The sequence below is a fragment of the Microchirus variegatus genome (genome assembly GCF_963457635.1).
Source record: "Microchirus variegatus genome assembly, chromosome: 11".
Taxonomy (NCBI): domain Eukaryota; kingdom Metazoa; phylum Chordata; class Actinopteri; order Pleuronectiformes; family Soleidae; genus Microchirus; species Microchirus variegatus.
Window position 1 is genome coordinate 794,599 of NC_139812.1, and position 21,265 is coordinate 815,863.

At 40.1% G+C, this 21,265-nt stretch overlaps 2 protein-coding genes across 2 annotated transcripts; both read left to right on the plus strand.

The window, feature by feature from the left end:
* Nucleotides 1-2,384: 2,384 nt before the first annotated feature.
* On the plus strand, nt 2,385-8,979 carry polr1c (RNA polymerase I and III subunit C). Its single transcript, XM_083897954.1, has 9 exons — nt 2,385-2,548; nt 2,754-2,825; nt 5,211-5,318; nt 5,853-5,985; nt 6,071-6,202; nt 6,317-6,469; nt 6,741-6,890; nt 7,818-7,934; nt 8,472-8,979. The coding sequence occupies exons 1-9, from the start codon at nt 2,387-2,389 to the stop codon at nt 8,588-8,590; spliced, it is 1,146 nt and encodes a 381-aa protein (XP_083754080.1). The 5' UTR covers nt 2,385-2,386; the 3' UTR covers nt 8,591-8,979.
* Nucleotides 8,980-9,790: 811 nt separating this feature from the next.
* Nucleotides 9,791-19,979, plus strand: fbxo28 (F-box protein 28; the record flags this gene model as incomplete). The annotated part of the gene is made up of 5 exons (XM_083897714.1): nt 9,791-9,979; nt 11,539-11,648; nt 12,278-12,416; nt 13,620-13,815; nt 15,312-19,979. The coding sequence occupies 5 exons, from the start codon at nt 9,791-9,793 to the stop codon at nt 15,815-15,817; spliced, it is 1,140 nt and encodes a 379-aa protein (XP_083753840.1). The 3' UTR covers nt 15,818-19,979.
* Between the last annotated feature and the right edge of the window lie 1,286 nt (nt 19,980-21,265).

Genomic DNA, 21,265 nt, shown 5'->3' on the forward strand with positions numbered 1-21,265 from the left:
GCGACTCGGCTGTTCGCTGTCTGCACACTGAAGACGAACAGAATTCCAAATCGTATTTTAGAGCCATCTTTGTGATTGACATGTCATCACGGCGTGTTCTGCCGTTTCTATGCTTCAGTGAAGATGGTCAGAGTACAATATGGCATAGTCATGCTGGACTGACCCATTTAATGTTCCCGCGTTGTAAACGGGATGTTTTAACCACACTTCATTGTGCTTTTTCTTTTTTCTCTCTATGAAAGTGTAATAATAATGCACACAGATCTGCATCAGTTTTCTGCAATGAAAAAAACAGATTTGTTTTAAGTTTGATAATGTTTGAGGAATACAAGCTTTTGTTATAGAAGTGCTGCCTTCAGTGTGTTTATTATTTTTTTTATAAATTAAATGTATTGCGTAGAAGAGTCTGTTAATGTACTCGACATAATGGATGAGAAAAGAAAAGAGTTGTCATGGATGATGGTACAAACCAAGGAAGGTTATCTCTGCGTAATCATGACCATTTAAATCTATTGATAAATGTCAAATAATTGATTTTTGTGCTCTTAAAGTAAAAGTTGAAGAAACCAGTTGGTTGCCGTTTTAAAAATCAGAAAACACGTTTTTGCAAAAAAGCATCACAATATATACTTTCATTGATTTGTTGCCCAAATCTCGATTAACTGAATTGGACTATGTGGATCAGTCCGGTCAGAAAAAGATATATCATTTTGTAAAACATTTTTCAAGATGTTTTGCAGTGTCCAGTCTGCGTTTGAAAACACCACTCCCCACAGACAAGAGTGCGAGTTAAAACGGAAGACACTGGGATAATTAGAGGTGCATTTGAACTGATCGCTGTGGAGAATCTGAAAAAACGATGCGAGACGGCATTTGTTGGTTTTATTCCGTAGTGGGATTTGAGCTCAATACGTACTCCTTTCATGGTGTTCCTTCCAAAACATCCATATGCTGCAAAGTAGGTTTGAGAAAGGAATTTGGTATGTAATGCATTTATTAATGCGTATTAAGATTGGAGTGGGGAATTATCTAAAACATGGAGAGCAGTGGGTCCAGGACCGGGATTCAGAAACCCTGGTGTAGCAGCCATACGGTTTGTCAGACTTTAATTATAAATATATATATATATATATATATCATATAATTAATGTGTTTTTTTCAGTAGCCTCATTTAAATAGAAGAACAATTTACGTCTATTAAAAGGACGTATTTTGGGTACATGTATAAGAAAGATCACAAAGCTTAAAAAGTGAGAACCGTAGTTTCACTCACGGCATAATTTTAAAACTTTTGTTTTAAGTTAAACTTGACTTAACATAGATGTGGCATTTTTTATGTAGTGCTTATTTCGCCATGTGCACTAGTTGTAGTTGGTGGCATGAAAGAAAACTACTACTAGTTAATCATTTTATTTCGTAATAACATGTCTTTTGTCCCTGAATAGAACTATTTTGGAAAGAATGGAACTGCAGGAAAGTGCAACTCCCTTAAAGCCAAAGACTTGTTTTAGACACGGCAATATTAACACAACTTGTTTTTCATGTTATGGAGTGAAATGATGTTGTTATCTGTTAGCAAGTGTTCTCTGCAAGTGTTCTCGCTCCGCCCATTTTACCAAGTATGCATCGGGTGGTGACTTGAGCGTACTTGGGGAAGCCATATATCCCAGAATGCATTTCGGCGGAACGTAGCAGGATAAAACACTACTTTAAACCTGAAATAAATATCTTCTGTGTCCCGGAACACAGTTTTAAAATCATTTGAGGCGAGAAATTAGTTATTTAGAATTCCAACCATGTGGTTTGTGTAATAAGATATGACGTATTTATAGTATGACAGCGGCGCTGTTGGAGGTTATCAGCTCCGCATCTGTGGACGCTCGGTGCTCACAGTGCCCAGCAGAGGGCAGCGTTACCTCGGCCTGTCCTGATGGAATGATCCGCTGGTTCAGACGGCTACGTCATTACATACTTGGTGTGATCCATAGATTTGTTGTTGACGTGTTGTTTTGTTTTTAATGCAAACGTTTTGACCTGACAGTGTGAACTTTTGTATAATATTAATGTTTCATTTATTGTAACTTTGAATTTTAGATTTAGATTAAAGTCGCACTGTCATTGTATATGTATTTACATATAATGGACACATTTTAAAGTGTATAAAATATTTAAAATGTGAAAATAAAGACAATATATGTATTTATTAAAAGTATTTAATATGTTCATTCATCAACACTGTAGGTGGCGGTAATGAGGCTTAAAGTGCTTCGCGCCACCCGCCATTAAAACAGTAGAACAAGGAAGTACGCTGTAGTTCCAATTGAAGAGATCATACTCGTGTACTCCCGTACTTGGCAAGTATGTACTTCAGTCGTACTTCTCAAGTATGTACTTTCCAAGTAAGCAAGTACATACTGGCATACTTGACATACAGACCGAAGCGGAAGTGAGGGCGGAGCAACGACATTACAACAAAATGGCTGCGACCATGAATAACGTGGAAGAGATTCGGAATCGAGTGATTCTTGGAGAATTCGGTATAAAAAATGTAAGTTTCTTCTTCTGACGTAACGTTTGCGGGACTTAACACTTTTCCTCCGAGTGATATGACGACACTATGTGCATGGATGTGATAATTGTCATTCCTACTGCAGTATTGGTGTTAACGTGTTTAGTAGCAGTACGTAAACACGTTGGCATCACTTTGTTTACACATTATTATAATGTTTTTCTCATGTTGTTATTGCTCTTAGGTTCATACTACAGACTTCCCTGGAAACTATCCAGGTTATGACGACACATGGGACATGAGTACATTTCAAAAGGTAACTTTTTCTCCTTTCTGTGTGTGTGTGTGTGTGTGTGTAATTCAAGCACAATCTGATTACCTGTGTGTTTTCATAAGCGACACAGCAGTGTGTTAGATTATAACATAGAGCTAATTCACATCTGCCATTCGTCTGCAGGTCAGATCAACTCAATGGCAGCTCATCATAGTACATTACAATACAGTTGTGTAGTGTAGTGCAGTGGTCCCCACACTGGGGTAGAGCATAATATAGAGCTTAATACACAACCATTAATACACTGCACAGGTGTTATGTGTGTGTACAACAATAATCACCGTTCAAACAAAAAAAGAAAGAAACCTTTATTGTAAAATTATGACTTGACGATTTTTAAAATTTTATTTTTTAGATTTAGTTTAGTTAGTTTTACAAATAAACAGTAAGTGAGTAGTAGTAAAGGGAAGAAACATTGATATCTGACAAGGTTTTATTAGTTAATAGTGTGAAAAATGTGTAAAACGGTGCCAAAAGTATAACAGCGGAGCTCCATGGGGTGTGTGTATGTGGTGCTTGTTGTATCCGCTCTGGGGCTCCAGGGAGGCGGGTAGGTGGTGGTCGTTGTCCCCGCTGTGGCGCTCCAGGGTGTGGGGCACGGAAATTTGTGGAAAATAAGAAAATATGAAAGTTAAACTAATGTAAAACAGTTAATATTAATCTAAATAATGTGTTTAATGTGTAAAAAGTTGAAAAAAGTATAAACGTGGAGCTCCGTGGGGAGATACTTGTGGTATTTATACTCAATATATTAAGCATATGGACAGGCTAACGTACTTTTGTATTCTTTCTTCGTTCATGTTTAAGATAAAAAATCACTTCCGTCAAACCACTCCCGTCGTTTCGGTGTGTAAATAAAGTTTTTAGAAAAAAACCCCGTCCATTAAACCACTCTTATCACGCCAGGGTGTTGGTCTCCGGGGCTGCAGCTGGATGCTACTCCAACACTGCGAGTCAACAGGTTTGTCGAAGACCTGCACGACAGCGCCCCCACAGACCTGGAGCACTTCCGTTTTGTTACTTGCTGGCGTTTTCTTATTTGCCGGCGTTTTCTTATTTGCTGGTGTTTTCTTATTTGCTGGCGTTTTCTTATTTGCTGGTGTTTTGGGGTTTGCAGTGCATTTGCCCCTGTCGGCCACCGTAATCAAAGCCTTATAATCAAAATGATGACAAAAACAATGATAATAATATTAAAGCAAACAGAGCATCCATATCGGAATAGTATCGGCAGCTATCTAAAGTCAGATATCGGGATCGGATCGGAAGTGAAAAAAGGTGGATCGGTGCATCCCTAATGACATATGTTATACACCTCTATAAGCCTTTTCAATATTATAGACAGAAGAGACACCCGAAAGAAACCAGACCTGTAGGGATGAAAGGAAACATGGGGGAAAGACAGAGAAGGAAAGAAGTGGGTTAGGTACTAGAGACAGAAGAAAGAGACCAGGATCAGATCAGTTGCATCAAGTCTGTATGAATATAATATCACATATATAATGTAATAATATAATATATATATGTACAGGAAGTAAGATAAGATAATCCTTATTCCATTGAAATGTAAACTGTCACTGCAGCAGAGAGTAAATGTAAATGTAATAAATAATAAACATGCATTTACACATCTATACATTTTTAAAATAGAACCATTTCGATTATAAAATATAGAATACACTATACAGTATATACATATTAATTATCCAGAATATATACAGAATGGGCTTTATAATCACAATGTAAACCAAGATTGCACAGGAATTATTGCATTTGACAGTGAAAAAATGACAGTGTTACATTGCAGACGGATGAGTGACTTGTTACAGACTTAGACTTGACTTTATTGATCCCTAAGGATGACGCCCTCAGGGAAATGAGTTACTTGTGGTCTAGTGAGAGCAGTGCTTGTTGTACAGTCTAACAGCAGCAGAGTCGAACAACCTACGATGCTTCTCCTTCAGACATTTAGGATGTGACAGTGAATGAGCTGACCAGTGCTGCATTGGTTTCCTGCAGAGTGTGGGCCAGGTTGGCCATCATAAATGATAGTTTGGCTATCATCCTTCTCTCCATGAGTCCATCTAGCCACTTCCAGTCCACTGTTGAGAAACCTATGTTAGAATTATGTTTAGTTTAAAGACAGGGTTAGGGTTAGGCATCTAATTGTGATGTTTATAGTTATGGTAAGGTGTTAGCAAATCATTATATTTATGAATATCCTCACTAATATATCATATTTTATGCCCAAAACGAAATGCATAGTTCATCGTATTATTTTCTGTTCAGTCAACATACAGGTTTTGTGATGTATTTTTTGAGTGTATGAATATAGAATGAAAATATATCTTCTTTCTTTCTTTTTTGCAGAACTTCAGAATTGACATGGTGAACATGGATGAGAGCAGTATGGAGTTTGACATGGTGGGAATAGATGCAGCCATTGCTAATGCTTTCCGACGGATCTTACTGGCAGAGGTTGGTCTGTTAGGTGTTTCATATGGTAAACATGAGAGAAAGCACATACATTACACACGTTCTTTACCTGTTATGTGCTTTCACTGTTTCCCCCTACTGTGATGGTATACCGAAAGTCAAGTCAATTTAATTTATTTCATCAAATCACAACAGAGGTGATTACAGAGGTTATGTTTTCTATAGAACAAGTCTGGACTGTGTTCTTTTAATAAATAATGATGATATTTAACCAATTTAAGCGAGGAGATTTCATTTAAGAGTTCAACAGTTGTTACATCAATGACTGGTCGATGCCAAAAATAATGGAGATCATTGTGAGAATTGTTACAGGAAAATGTGTGTGGTCGACCTGGGACTTTTTTTGTGACCGTGTGTTTTTGAAATGTCAGGGCTCTTCTTGGTGAAATATTTTTTAGTAACCCCTCATCATCAGTTATGACTGCAAGTTGTGTAGTGTGAACTTTCTGTGACATTTTGCTCATATATGTAGAGTCTATAGTAAATAAATGTAGTTTTAAAATTTTTTACTTGTAGGTGCCCACCATGGCTATAGAGAAGGTATTTATCTACAACAACACATCCATCGTCCAGGATGAAGTCTTGGCCCACAGATTAGGCCTCATCCCCATCAAAGCTGACCCCCGCCTGTTTGAATACAGGAACACTGGTAAAACAACACTGTGAATACTATACTTTATACTGCTGTGGTGTACCTGGAGTGTGCAAAGATGACCAAGTTGTGTTTATTCCAGAGGAAGAAATGACAGAGGAAGAAGTATCAGAAATCGACACGATTCAAATGCAGCTAAAAGTTAAATGTAGCAGGAATCCTAGAGCCAGCAAAGAGTCATCTGATCCACAAGAGCTCTACCTGAACCACATGGGTAGGTTTCAGGAGACACCAGAGAATCACAGACATGTGTACACGGCAGGTTTGATCAGATCAAACATTAATGTGATAATTTCTTCTTGTTCGTTACTATGTGCTGTCTCCTCAGTTTATTCCAAGGACATAAAGTGGGTCCCCGTTGGAAACCAAGCAGATGTGTTTGCAGACTCCAAAATTGGACCCGTACATGGCGACATCCTGATAGCTCAGCTCCGACCAGGACAGGAGCTGGACATTACCATGCACTGTGTCAAAGGAATTGGTAAACGCTTGTTTCAGTGTCTCGATCAAAAATGTAAAAATGGAATTTAAAAATCATCAACACATCTTACATGTACTCAAATGACCTGGCAGCCACGTGAGTTACAAGTCTGGTTTGGGGAGGTCAAAAAAGGGGGAGAAAGCTCATGTGGAGCTCATGGGCTTAATCAGCATCCTGTGAACTCATTATATCCGCGAGAAACGCGCGCGGATATTATGGAATCGGTCTCTTTTTCGGTCTCAATTTTCAGTGCTCTCTGTTCTGTGTTCAGGTCAAGACCATGCCAAGTTTTCCCCAGTGGCCACAGCCAGTTACCGCCTTCTGCCTGAGATCACCATTCTGGAACCAGTGGAAGGAGAGAAGGCAGAGCGCTTAAAACGATGCTTCTCACGAGGAGTTATAGATCTGGAAGATGTAAATGGTAAGAAGAACTAACCTGACTGAAACCCTCGTCATGAGGGCAGCATGTTATATGGCCTAATAATGCAGGTACACCTTTTCAAAGATCAATAAACTTTGATTTCTAAAGAATATTTAACACTGGAACTGGACTGGACATTTTAAATATCCCAAATAAATGAACAAAACAACCAAAAACAGTCTCCCAGACTCCATTAACAAAAAATGTACTTGATTAAACAAAAAAACTATAAATAAAATGGACTGTCGGTCTCCATTAACAAAAATTGCACTGGAATAAAAAACAATCAAAAACTATAAATACCAATAAAAAAACATACACAATCAAAACAATAAATGAAATGGATGTAAACAAAAGTGCACAAGATATATTAAACATTAGGCTCAGACATAAAGAGTGATACATTCCTAACAGGCAAAAGTGCCTTTGCTGGTCATAGTGGCAAGTGCGGAAACAAACGACGAACAGACACACAGAGCTGCAAAAAAACGGACACAGAAACAAACTTTTTCGATGACCACAAGAGGGAGGTGGTTCCCTGTGGTTGACAGGTTGATTGACACCTGTCTTGAAGTTCTACAGTGACAACAACCATCCATTATTCCACACCCATAGGATCAGATGTATACTTTTAGAAAAGTGTCAGCCTGGAGCCGATCAAAATGTGTGAAAGGGATACAAATGTGGTGCAACCCTGCACAAATATATATAGATATATATACATCATGTATATATATATAAGAATATTCAGTCATGACATTTATTAGATCTCAGGAATACACACAAATATGTGAATAGCATCGTGAGCATAAACCTATAAAGAACTCCACAGAAAGTCAGAATAGCATATGTGTCGAGTGCATCAAGGATGGACTCAATGTCTCTAGTTTAAAGAAATAATTTGCCTCCTTGTGTTTTCCATCTCAGGGTCAAAGGTCGCCAAAGTAGTCAACAGTCGTCTGGACACGTGCAGCAGGGAAGTCCTTCGACACGATGACCTAAAGAATTTGGTGAAAATCGGAAGAGTGCGAGACCATTTCATCTGTACGTCAAATGTATTTATTGATTTTATTTTTTATTTTCAGGACAGTGTGCACGTACAATAGTCATTTCAACAAAATGAATAGTTGGGTGCACCAAATTTTGCAGAAAGCTAATTTCCATCTGTATTCCTTAAATATTGTTCCTATCTATAATTTCTCATTGACGCAAAACAATTCACAGCATTTCTCACCTCAGAGGGATAGTTTGTGTATTTTGAAGTTTGATTGCATGATGTACATGATGACAGTTTTTATTGGAGGTGTAGTTATTTATGGCTAAGATTAATTTTCCCTTGCGTCTTTCAATTAAAATGCCTGAAATATCTTTTTAAAAAACAAGTTTGATATTCAGTACAGACTTTATGTTCATCTTGTGAAAACCTGTCATCATTCACCATGAGACAGTTTGCCTGTTGTCTCTGAAGGAAACCGCTAACTCTGGGGGTTTAAACTGAATTATGTTGTACTGAAATTAGAAAGACTTGTATTTTTATACTGTAGTACTTGATACTGCATGTGTTTTTTTCCCCTCACACAGTTACTGTGGAGTCGACGGGCATCCTGCCTCCAGACGTCCTCGTCACAGAGGCCATCAAAGTCCTCATGAGCAAGTGTCAGAGGTTCCTGACTGAACTGGACTCAACTGACATTGAGTGAAATTATGACTATGAATGACATTCACAATGTGGTCTTCTGCTGTCTCACGGTTCCATGTTTTTGTGTCCAAAGATGGTCTTGTGTATTGTCAGTTCCCATGGATATGTGTCTTGTATCACATGCTTCAACAATTATTTGAGTTACTGTCACCTTTCTCAAATGTCTAACCAGTTGAATCATCAATCAAGTGTCATGTCCAAAGTCCCTGATATCATGTCTCTTCCCCATTATATTATTTTGCTTGGTAGACGTCTTTGTAAGTGTGTATATACTTATGTTTTGATACTGCACTTGATTTATCGAGAAGCTTTTTTTCCTGTCGTTACACAAATAATGGATTGAATTCAATAAAAACATCAATAAGTTATTTATAATGGAGAATATTACACTTTGAGAGAAATGTGTGTGTTCACTACTGGTGTATAATAAAGATGACAAATTCACTATCACTAATTGGGTTGTGTGCAGAAATTCAAATGGAATATGAAAGAGCTGAGTTGAGAAGAAAATGTAGACTTGCCAACACGGAAGTGAAAGCAGAGGAATTCTGACAATGACAATCTCAAGTCTAAATCAGACATTCAACATATTCAAGAATAAGGAAAGAAATAAGGGCAAAATAGAGAGATAAAAAAAGAAAAGACAAACAAACAAACAAACAGAATAGAAAATAAATAAGTAAATAAATAACATAAAAGTAAAAAGACCAGTAAATACAAAAACAATTACATACAAGGGGTTTATGAAAGGTTCAATTCTACTAAAAATGTATACAGTTTAATTGCCTGGGGACTATTTATTAGTTTCAGAGTTTTTTGTAACAGGGAAAGTTCATTCTTAAGAGCGGGCCAATAGGGGGGGGGGGGATTTGGCATATCGACATTTGTGTATGTAAAATTTTGTGATAATAATGAGATTATTCACTAAAAACTCAGGCTCTTTGTGTTTGAGGATTACCCCTAATTGAATATTTTGAAAGGACCAAAAGTCCATGTCTGTGGAACTGGACGACATTAAGTCGTGGAGAGATTTCCACAAATTTTCCAATGCACATGTTCATTTGAAGAGGTAAAAAGATGTCAGACTTGTTGTGTGTACATTATTTGTTAAATAAAGTTTTAAAAAAAAAAACACCGGGGGAAAATGGACCGAGCTTCCTTTAAAAACGCGTCACTTCCGCCTCCTCCTTTGCTAAGCAAGATGGCGGCCGTTGTAGAGAGGAGTGATGGAGGTGTCGGGTCATTGGACTCGGACTCATTGACAACGCGGCAGTCCTCCCCTCCGCCGGACCTGCCGCACCAGAACAACCCGCTGTTGGGACTACCCATCGTGGCCATCGAGACCGTCCTCCACATGCTCTCTTACGATGAAATTAGCCTGCTTCGCTCGGTAAGCACAACAAAAACAAAGTAGCTGGAAGGGTGAACAAAGCTAGCGTTAGCCACATGCACTGACTCCTGCGTGTTAGAGCTGGGAAATGTTGGTGGAAACAGAATGATGGGGATGATATTTCACTGTGGACACACTCTTGAGCTGCAGTTGTAGCTGCGGCCCGTAGCGCTTATTGTTCTGTTAGCTTATTGGCAGCAGCAGGCAGACGGGCAGACAGACAGACACGTTGGACGGAGACAGGCAGACACAGACTGACAGTGACAGAGTCGCCGAACAGAAGATGTAGCATGAATTAAATCTCCCCGTGTCTCTGCTCTACTTGTGTTCAGTGTGTGTGTTATCAGTGGACATGATTCACTGCTCTGTTTTCACCACTGCAGCTCATCCTGCACTCACACTGCTGGAGGTACATGTGACACGTTCTCTCACTGGCTGTGTTGGAGCAGCTGTGTTACTCTTCACTGGTTATACTGATTCTCAGAAACTGTCACTGCCTCTCATGTTATCCTTATTTTGCATGACTGGGTGCAGGCAGGTGATGGATGAACCATCTTCTAAAGCCCAATTTATACTCCTGCGTAAAGTGCTCTGTGTAGGCTACGCAGAGTCCTCTGCGTCGACGCAGAACCTGTTGTAGAGTCTCTGCGTCGTCTCCGGGTTAGCCCGGAGAGCCTCTCCGACGATGTAGAGGGCTCTCCGTAACCGACGTAGAGCACTTGACTAATCTATCGATTATTTTTTTCGATTAGTTGATTAATCACGATTATCTTCGTTACTACCCATTTTGGACTTCTGTTCAACCTTTATACAGTGGACTCGAGCGTACACTCAACACAATATTTATCACAGTGAAACACCTGAAGCAAATTATCACAGATTTCTTACAGCTTAAATATCGAATTAATATGCTCCAAATCACACATTTGATAAGTGAAAGAGCTTTACAATTTATAATTAAAGCTAGTATCGACAGAGACTTAAATTAAGTATGTCAAAGCAGCTTCGACTTGAAGCTTCCTCCATGATTTTGATGAGTAAATGTGCATGTGATTTAATATCTATGAGGTATCGACGTTATTTGTGAACTCCCTTCTCTGCAGTGCGTGATCATACAGCGGCTCCGGGTTCGTCCGTTTCCCACCATAATTTGCGCGTTCTTCTTCTCTGCTTGCTTGCGGGATGTAAACTGCAAGCAATACTGCCCCCAGCACTTCCTGTAGCTAGTTCTGGATAGTGCTAGTGTGTGTTTGGACCGACAGATGAGCATGAAGTGGTGGTGTGTGATTTACAACAACGGTAACACTTTTGTCGTCGACGTAATAGATTAAGACGACTAATCGTTGCAGCCCTAGTTAGGTTCAGTCTACCAAGAATTTCTTTGGTTGATAACAGCCCTAAAATTGACAAATATTAAGTTTTTATTCAGAAAAATTATGATACTACTGAATTGGTAGAACAGTCCCTTTTAACAAAGTGACCTCCACAGAAACAACAGCATATATAGTGTAAATACTTGCCCTTTTGTTGACCACTTTTTTCTTGTGCGTCTCCTCCAGGTGTGTAAGCGCATGGACATGATCTGCCAGCGTGTCCTGAATCAGGGCTTCCTGAAGGTGGAGCGTTACCATAGTCTGTGTCAGAGACAAGTTAAAGCCCAGCTGCCTCGGTAAGTATCACAGCATCACACCAGCAAGAACAAGTGCTCTGCATGAGCAACACACTCACTGCAGAGATGATTTACCACGTAGTGTGATATAACAGCAAGGACATCACATAATTCCATTATGAAACATTTTGTAAAAAAAATTGAGATAAATTCTGGTATATTCAGTCATCTTTTCTCCCTTTAAAAAAAAAAAAAAAGAATGCTCAGGGGAAGGCCATTAGGGCATGAAGGACTTCTAATTTTTTCAGATCTACTCAAGTGAAACATCAAAGTCAATTCAACAACATAGCTGTGTAGGCACACATTTGTACAACAATGGGCAACTTTTATTAAAGTTACATTAACAGTCAATATTAGTATATATGTATATATATATACATATATGGGTTAGGGTTACACATATATATATATATTTATATACATATATGCGTGTATGTATATGCATGTATATATGTGTGTGTATATATATATATATATATGTGTGTGTGTGTATATATGTGTATATATATAAAACTTCTACATACCACTGTATATATGTACGGTGTGTAAAAAGTCGCTCATAAATAAAATGTATCATTATTATTATTACATGTGAAGGTCAGTGTGTCTCTTTGATGAATTGTCTCCAGGCGAGAGTCTGAGAGGAGGAACCACTCACTGGCCCGTCATGCTGACATCCTGGCTGCCGTGGAAACACGCCTGTCTCTCCTCAACATGACCTTCATGAAATATGTCGACTCCAACCTCTGCTGCTTCATCCCTGGAAAGGTAAGCGCAGCACTGCAAAACTTCAATTAAAGCTATACTTACCTTTCTTGGGTTTTTACACTTTTCTTTTGTAATCTTAAATTGCTCCTAATAATAAGCGTATGGCACTCTAAATATAAGGATAAGCCCACCAGGTTGCCACCGTTGCGTGCCTCGTTGATCACTGTCGCAGCTTATGAGTCGCGCACATCTCTGACAGAGCAGGGTTACCAACGTGGCGACTTTGTCGCTAAATCTGCCGACTTTTTGTGGTGTTTGGAGACTCTCAAGTGCAGTTTCTGTGCTCAACAAACAGCGTGTGTTGGCGGGATCACCTCCCAAAGCACGGAAACCTCTGCAGTCTCAGCCTACAGTCAGAGCAGAGACAACCTGAGCACTCTGTGTCCAGGCTGCTAATGAATCGCACATGCCCATAGCCACTGCTGTTCTGCCCTGGATGGTGGGACTTTAAAGAAGGGGGAGGTGTTCATGTTAACATTTTTGTGCTGTGAGACATGCAAGAAAGGTAAGTATAGCTTTAATCACAGATTTAATTCAAGCCATGATGTGACATCTTAGTTTCCACATACCAATTTTGTGATGGTAATTTGACCTGCATTAAACCCATCCTTATTGCACAGCGGTAAAAAACACACAGACAGGGCTCAGGCTGGGTATCAATCAAAAATGTATCAATACCGATACCTTCACTTCGATACCGGTTCCTGAACAATACTTTTTTCAATACCTGTTTTACAATTTCACTTCTAAAAAAGGTAAGACAACATTTCTGCTTGTATTTCTTGAAAGTCAGTTGTTGTTGTTTTGCTCTTATTTTGAGGCTGGATCTGTGAATCTTGTTTACATAATCACGCTGACACTCCGGTGTGTGCTGTAACTGTGTTTTTCGCTCCTGCTGGTTTGATCCATTGGTGTTTTAACTGTGTTAGGTGAACATAAGAATGTTTTTCATGAGCCTTTTGTTGTTTCTGACCTTTCTGGGAGTATGCAGCAGGTCTATGTTTATTAAAGTTGGCTTTATGACGTTTTTGTTGCTGCGTGTGACAGTAGCGGGGGCAGGGTACATCAGGGAAGAAGAGGTTAACACCATTTACGCTAGTCATACTTTCATTCTGACTTAAATATTTTTTATATTAAGTTAACCATAACATTTCTTTGCAGACATTGGACTTGCAGGTGACAAGTGTGTTTGTGTGTTGACAGGTGATAGATGAGATTTATCGCGTTCTGCGTTATGTGAACTCCACCCGAGCCCCTCAGCGAGCTCACGAGGTTTTGCAGGAGCTGAGGGACATCTCCTCCATGGCTATGGAGTACTTTGACGAGAAGATCGTCCCCATCCTGAAGAAGAAGTTGCCTGGAGCTGACCTGTCGGGCCGCCTCATCGGGTCCACACCAGGTAACCCTAACCCTAACCCTATATTTGGTATGAAGTGATGCGACTTAAAGCTGGTCTTGTATACACTCAACAAAAATATAAACGCACAAAGAAAAACTTGTTATTGTTATGTGACAAAACAGAGTAACTATCCAAAAATAACAGTACAGCTTTATCAATAAAGTGGCTTTAATTTGCGAGCATTAGTATCCATTTCTGCTGGGCTGCCGTGAGGTCGAGACCCTGGTGTGGTCGACGTGCTCGGAGATTCATCGCCCGCAGGCGGTTCCTGACCGTCTGCTCTGAAATCCGCCTGTTGTGCAGACCAACAGTCAGTTCTGGTCGCCGCGTGTACCGGAGCGGGCATGTGCACGGTTCGCTGTCGTTCCAGTCTCTCTGAAACGAGTCCACAGGCGGCTGACAGTGGAATGATGCACATTCAGTTGTTTTGCCACAGCTGTAAAGGCCACATAAACATTTTACTTCAGACTGCGTAATGCGTTATCCGACTGCGTAACCACGGAGACCCCTCAAGCCTTCATAGTTCTCCGTCGTGGTGCCGGATACGCACTGCAATTTCCTGCAAGTTTGTTGTGCTTTTGGCTACAGTGAGCAATGGCGTACAAGAGAGAAAGACTGTTGTTGTTGCCGCTGAATAACATTAAAACAGTGGCCGTTTCTCACCTGAAATAAATATTTTTCTGTCCCGGAACGCAGTTTTTAGATCATTTGAGGTGAGAAATTAGCTATTTAGAGTCTAAACATGTGGTTTGTGTATTAAGATATGACGTATTTATAGTTTGGCAGCGATGTTGTCGGCGGTTATCACCTCCACCTCTGTGGACGCTCGGTGCGAACTGTGGCCGGCACAGCAGCGTTAGCTCGGGTTAACCCAGCACTCGGCATGCCAATGGCACGCTCCCTCATGATTTGTGACATGTGTTGAAGATGATATGCACTTTTTGTTTATTTATCTTTACATGACTTTGAATACAGGCTTTTTTTTGGTAAATTAATGCAAAAGGCCATGACTTGTTGATGAATGTCGACTTAATTATCTGTTTATATGTCTAATTTTGTCTTGTGGCTGCAACTAAAGATTATTTTCAAAATTGATTCATCTGTAAATTATTTTCTCAATTGATCGATGAGTTGTTTGCTCCATAAAATGTTGAATGATGTGGTTCAGTGTTTACCAAACCTGGAAATGATGATGTAACCGCATTTGTTGAGTCATGTTGTGGGCTGCTTATTTCTTCTCAATGGGAGAAGAGTATTTGTTGCATTCTCCAACTGTTGTTTGTTGTTATTGATATTGGTTAAAAAAAAGTGGTATTGTCATCACTTATCAAAATAGTTGCAGTTTAATTTTGCCCCAAATGTCTTCCAGAAATGCAGCAATGTGCACGACTGAATGCATATTGGTTATTCTGCTGCCACATTTGTTAACCTTATGTTTGAAAGGGTCTTTTGTACATGTAAACTAAAAATATCTGACTTTCTGTGGTGATCTTCAGTGGCAGGTCCATCTACCTCCCTGACGACCATGTCCCTGTTGGCCAAGAACACACCGTCGCGCTCAGAGATGACCAAGGTGCAGCAGCAGGTGAAGGTGAACGGGGCGTCGATGACGGCACTGCGCAGGGAGATGCAGGAGATCCGCGTCAAGCAGCTGGAGCAGCAGAAGCAACTGCAGGACCAGGAACAGAAGCTCCTGGAACAGACCCAGGTGATTGGTGAGCAGAACGCCCGCCTCGCCGAGCTGGAGCACAAGCTCCGCGAACTGATGGACAGCAATGCTGCTGCTATGGGAGGAGCCAGGCCTGGCGCGGCTGTCCCCTCCACATCCAGCAACGTGTCTTCCACTGCTGCCAGCGCGTCTGGTGCTGCGCTGCTGGGTGGCGACGGCGTGGCGGCAGCCTCATTACCCTTAGTGCCGGACGGCCAGGGAGGGTCATCACTTAAACGCACCAAAAAGAGCCCAGACCTTCCACGACAGTCCAAACGGCTGCGCAGCAAGTAATAAGAGACTGTGAGTCACTTAGTTATGGTTTGTTTTAGGTTTGTAGGTCTGACTGATCACACCGTCGTATCCATACCCCACCTACCGTGTCACCAACACTCGGTACCTGTACTATCCATCAGACCAGGTACAAATAGATATATCCCTGTATGCTTTGTTTGTGTTGCTTTTGCCAATAGTGTTAAAAAAGGATGGCTGTCCACAGCTGAAACACTGAGCCTACAGCGTCACCACAACTTTGCACAACGTTGACAGGGTCAACATTTGATTTTCACTTATTGTTCATTGAAATTCAGCCTACTGTTTTAATCATTAATCATTAATCATATCAGGGAAACTAGTTTGCTGATATACGTAAGTATCGCATGATGCCAATATCGTATCTGTAATATTGTGCATCCCTAGTGTTCACCCAGAGCAACACTGGATCAACTCAGTTAGTTTGGGTTTTCAACATAGAAGTTCAGACAAAAAAGGAAAATGTAGAATTCATGTAGAGGTCATTTTGTTGCAGCTGAGACTGTATATTTGAAGTTTACTCTGAAATGACTGCATACATTTGTTGTATGGCAACGTTAAAGTGGTTTAACATTGCCATATGGCAATTGTGTACGAGGTATTGACTCATTGTCAGCGCTGACCCCAATCTCTTACAACAGGAAGCTGAATTTGCTGTCTCTCTAAACCTCTCGCTCTCCCAAGTCCACAGAGAAAATCACCAAATGTAGCCTCCATCAGTAAGTTCATGTCTGTCACGTTGTTGACTTCAGCACAAACGTATCAAATGAGGCAGCAGCAGATCAGCAGCTCCAGAGTCCATGTGAGCACTAGTTTTCTTTATGGACTTTAGTGTGGGACGGTGAGTGGTTTTACAAACTTCAGTCTCTGCTCAGAAAAGACTGTAGTGAGTGAGATAGTGTCAAACATACCATAGACCCAAGCATGCGTTTGTTAAGTAGCCATATTTAGTGATGGTTTGTTCTAACCACAGAGGACACGAGACGCAGTCAGCACTGACTGTGTCTGTACTTCACACAATCACACTTTTTAAAAAAACTCAACTATTCCTTCATCATCATCATTCATTGAAAAACAACTTGACAATGGAAGATTTTTTTTCCCCACACAGGGAAGCTTAGTTACATCACCATGTGTTTCATTCAGTTTTGCTTTTTTGTGAAACGGCAATGTGCAATATTAACAATCATCTAAAAAAGTAGAAGAGTAATTTATTTTCTGTTCTTGTAGTTTTTTTTCCCTCCTGGTCCAAAGCTGTCCAGCTCAATCTGACTTTTGTGAATCCCATTACAGAAAGGACGTGGTCGTTCTTCAAGTAGCATTAGTGGGGAAACCGCTGCTGACTCAGCACAGAGGTCTGTGTTTATTTTAAGGGTTAGCATTTCCGAGATATTGTAATGATTATAAATGCAGCAGTGTCTCTGCTCTGGGGAAAAAATCAACAACCTCACATATACATTAAAATGACCAGGCCAAAAAAACAAAATGACTGCAACCTAATGGCCATTTATTATTGGACATCTATCTTTAAAGGGTCATACCAGTGATTTTTCTTTGAAATATTTCACCTGGTGTACAACAAATATTGTACATACAGCTAAATATTATACAGTGTACACTGATGTTATGGTGCGTTACATTTCTAGTCGAAACTCTGACTTCCAACACGGGGCAACCTCACCAACTCAAACACAGGATGGTGGGCTGCCACCATACGAACACTGCTACTATTACTCTGAATATCTCTTCTGATGTGTTTGTTTCACGCTAAATCAGTCGTACACATAATACTGTTTCATTTTTAAACTATGGCTAACCCGAAACGCGTCCATATGCTGCATTCACGTCCGGACTCGGAGCTGTGAGTGCGGGAGAACATGGACGCTGGGCTCGCCGTTGTCTGCAATACCAGTCGATAAAGATCTACGTGGAATTTCACACGCACACAAACGGCATAATAATATGTCGACGTTGATATTAATGGTACTAATAGCAGTGTTTGTATGGTGGCAGACATCTTGGAATCCTAACTTGGATGTAGGTGAGGTTACTCCATGTTCCCAGCGTTCCCATGACCTCGGAAATTCGCAGCAATAGTAGAAGAGTGAGAAAAACTTAGGGGCTGACAGAACTCCCAGTTCAGATTTCAAGCACTGATGGACAAACCTGCACATCATGACTTGTTCTCAGATATTTTCAAACTTTTCCTCCAAACATCGACTGTCTTCAACTTAAAGAAATGGGTTTGGTTTCACACCAACTATTATTTTTAAATCATTTGATCACACGCTAGCTTGTTCATGAGCTTTCAACTCCACGCCAAAGTCTGAATTACTGGAAATATATTAAAAGATTCAATTTCAAGCCGACTTGGAACTTTCGTAAAAAATAAAAATTATTGCAAGTCACTCGCTGGCTCACTTTTTTGACATAACATCCGAGCAACATGTTTTACTAAGGAACATGTTAAAAGCTCTGGGAAAAGGTGGTGCATGAAGCTTTTCTTTCTAATTTCACAGAATAATCCGAACCTTTGTTCACCACAGAGCTCTGTTTTGTTTTGTGTGAGGTTTTGATTTGTTATGAGTTTAACAAATACCTGGTTGGACTCACTCTGCTTATGTAGATTCATATTTTTTCAACGAGAAAATGGCAGGAAAAGCATTTGATTCTTCAAATCAAACTAGAAATGATGTACCGTTTTGTTCTGACATTTAAAAAAAATAATAAATGTTCTCACTTCCCCTCTGGTACCATGCAGGTATGTCTTTGCTTCTCAGTGGTTAGTGAGATATCTGCCTCTGTTTCAGAATGACAGGGATATGTATCATGTATGTGCAGAACGGATTTCATGGTGCGTAAGAATTAGTGAGTCTATTGGGAGACGTGAGATGGGGGATATAATAACTTCATACTTCCAAAACTTGGACCATTTAAGGTCAAGTTTGATAATGTTAACTTTGTCTTAAGTTAGTAGTTGTTTGAGTAGTGGTATCCCTGAGGGGTTCAACATGGCCTTAAATGAAAAAGGTGTAGTGAGGGAACAAGGGCAGAGCACTGCTGCATCCCTCTGTGCACAGCCTCCATTCACTTCTATAGTTTGTTGCTGAACACTCTTCTGGGTGAGAAAGACTTCTGCATAGTTTAAAAAAGACAATGCGAGGCAGAACGACCACTGACAGTAGGAATTTTTGTAGTGGCTTTATCCCCTCTCGTATAGGGCTGCAACTAATGATTATTTTCATAATGGATGCATCCGGTGATTTATTTTCTCAATTAGTCGTTTGACCTCAATATTCTAACGTCTTGTTTTGTCCACAAACCAGATTTTTTTTGGTTTTAATGAAAATGAAAATGAATTATTCACATACGAAGCTGAATTTTGTTTTTAATATTTCAATGTAAAAAATACCCGATCAATCAAATATAAAACCATTTTACAATTTAGTTATTGACTAATAATAATCGATTAATTGAGACTTGGAAGGTTGGTTGAAATGTGCAAATTCACCAGTAGATGGCGCTAAATCATACACACTGAACTTTTAAAGTGGTGCCCGTGTTCTTAAATCATGTTGGGGAAACTGGTATCTAAAAAGTGAAGGTTAACATCGGTAATTGGTGTAAAAGCACTGGTTACTGGTTTGCAGGGTCAGTAGGGCGGTGTGGTTGTCATGCATTTTCTCAGTTGTGTGTGTTTTTATTTGAACATGGTCTCGGCAGTGTCACCCCTCCCTGTCCTGTTGTGAGGCCAGATCAGCTGTGAGCCCATATTGTGGCTGCACTTGTTGTTTTTCCCTCCGTTTGAAGCTTTTTCTGTTGTTCGGACGACCTGAGACACTCATGAACGCATGAACGTTTTGGCTCACATCTTGGTGAGCGTCATACAGGGTGTGTGATGATAACGACACTCGGCAGCGAAACATAAGAAGGTGTAAATCTTAGTGGCTTGATTTGAGACTACGTCTCAGTTTAGGAAAAGTGTACTGTAATCTCCATGTACTTTAAAGTGTAGATGGTAAATTATTTCATGTGTGTAAACCAAGGAAACAATCTTTTGGGTTGGCCAACTTGGTGCTAACTGTACTGTTTTGTTGCACACATAACTGTTACAAATGTACAAATCAAAACTATTAAAACTCAGTTTATCCGCATGTCTGTGAGTTGTTGATTTTTTTTTCCACATAATTATTATTTTGTTGGCAAATAAACAGTAAATGTTCCACTGTTTCGGTGTTCTACAGCTGGAGACGCCCTGCAAATCAACTCACACACACTCATCAATTTGCACTTTCATATTCAAAGTGAAGCACTAAGTGTGGAGATGGTAAACGTTTAAATAAACAAGTAAACTACTTTAATGTGTGTGTAATGTATAATATAATAATCTGTAAAAATACAGACCATTTACCGTGCCCTCTCCTCTCTAAAAACTGACACACATGTTTAAATAAAGGCTTTAGTGGGAACCAAAGAAGGTGAATATAAACATAATCCTCTGGTATCTATCAAACCACTCAGAGAAGTAACATTTTCACCATTTATGTGTCCGTTTAAAATGATACTGCAGTTCTGCTCTGTTACCTTCTTTCTCTCTCAGCAGCACCTGCACCCTCACCGCATACGGTGGCCCTGAGGTGCAAAACACAAACACAAATCACAAAACACAAACACGAAAGCAGAAAACACTGAAACGCAACTCAAAAAACAATGTTTTGTGTTTTTAAAGGGACACTGTGTAGTATTTATGTGTTTATATAACCCAAAATCCACTTTTTTATACATATTATGTGCTCCTGCATTGTCTAGTCGCTGTATAATAGTTTTTGTTTCATTTTCGTAGTGTTTCAAAAAGTCATGTAAAATAACATGGTCGCGGGCCGCGGTTGCATAGCCACTGTTAGCAGAGAGACGCCATGTTTCTACAGGAGCCTGTAAGGACAAACGCGAGAGAACAAATCAAGCGTCTCTTTACTTGTAGCGGAAGTCCCGCCTCCACTCTCTCCCGCGGTAGCTCCGCCCTCTCCCTCGCCTCACGAACCTCATCTGCTGACACGGAGAAAGACGACGAGGACGACATTTGACCGGCTGAGGATACCGTAGCGCTCAGGGAAGGGAGGGGGTGAGCAGAGGAGCAGTTCTTTGTTGTTAATTTCAGCCTCTCCTCTAGATGGCACTATAAACTACTTACTTCACCTTTAACGTTAAAAACAGGGACTGTGCAATGATCGCGGGAAACAACGTTTTACGAGTTGCGTTTCCGTTTTGACATGACATTTCCGTTGTGTTGTCTGCTTTTTTGTTTGCGTTTTATGATTTGCGTTATGTTCACTATGACTCCTGAACACAAGACTTGAGAGAAACAGTCCCCATATATTAAATTACTACGTGATCCACTCGTTTTTAATCCCCATGGTTTGGAGTTCCTTC

Coding starts and splice junctions, on each gene's coding strand:
- polr1c (XM_083897954.1), top strand. CDS start 2,387: ATGTACTTTCCAAGTAAGCAAGTACATACTGGCATACTTGACATACAG. Junction 6,203..6,316: donor GCTCTACCTGAACCACATGG/GTAGGTTTCAGG, acceptor CTGTCTCCTCAG/TTTATTCCAAGGACATAAAG. Junction 6,891..7,817: donor AGATCTGGAAGATGTAAATG/GTAAGAAGAACT, acceptor TTTCCATCTCAG/GGTCAAAGGTCGCCAAAGTA.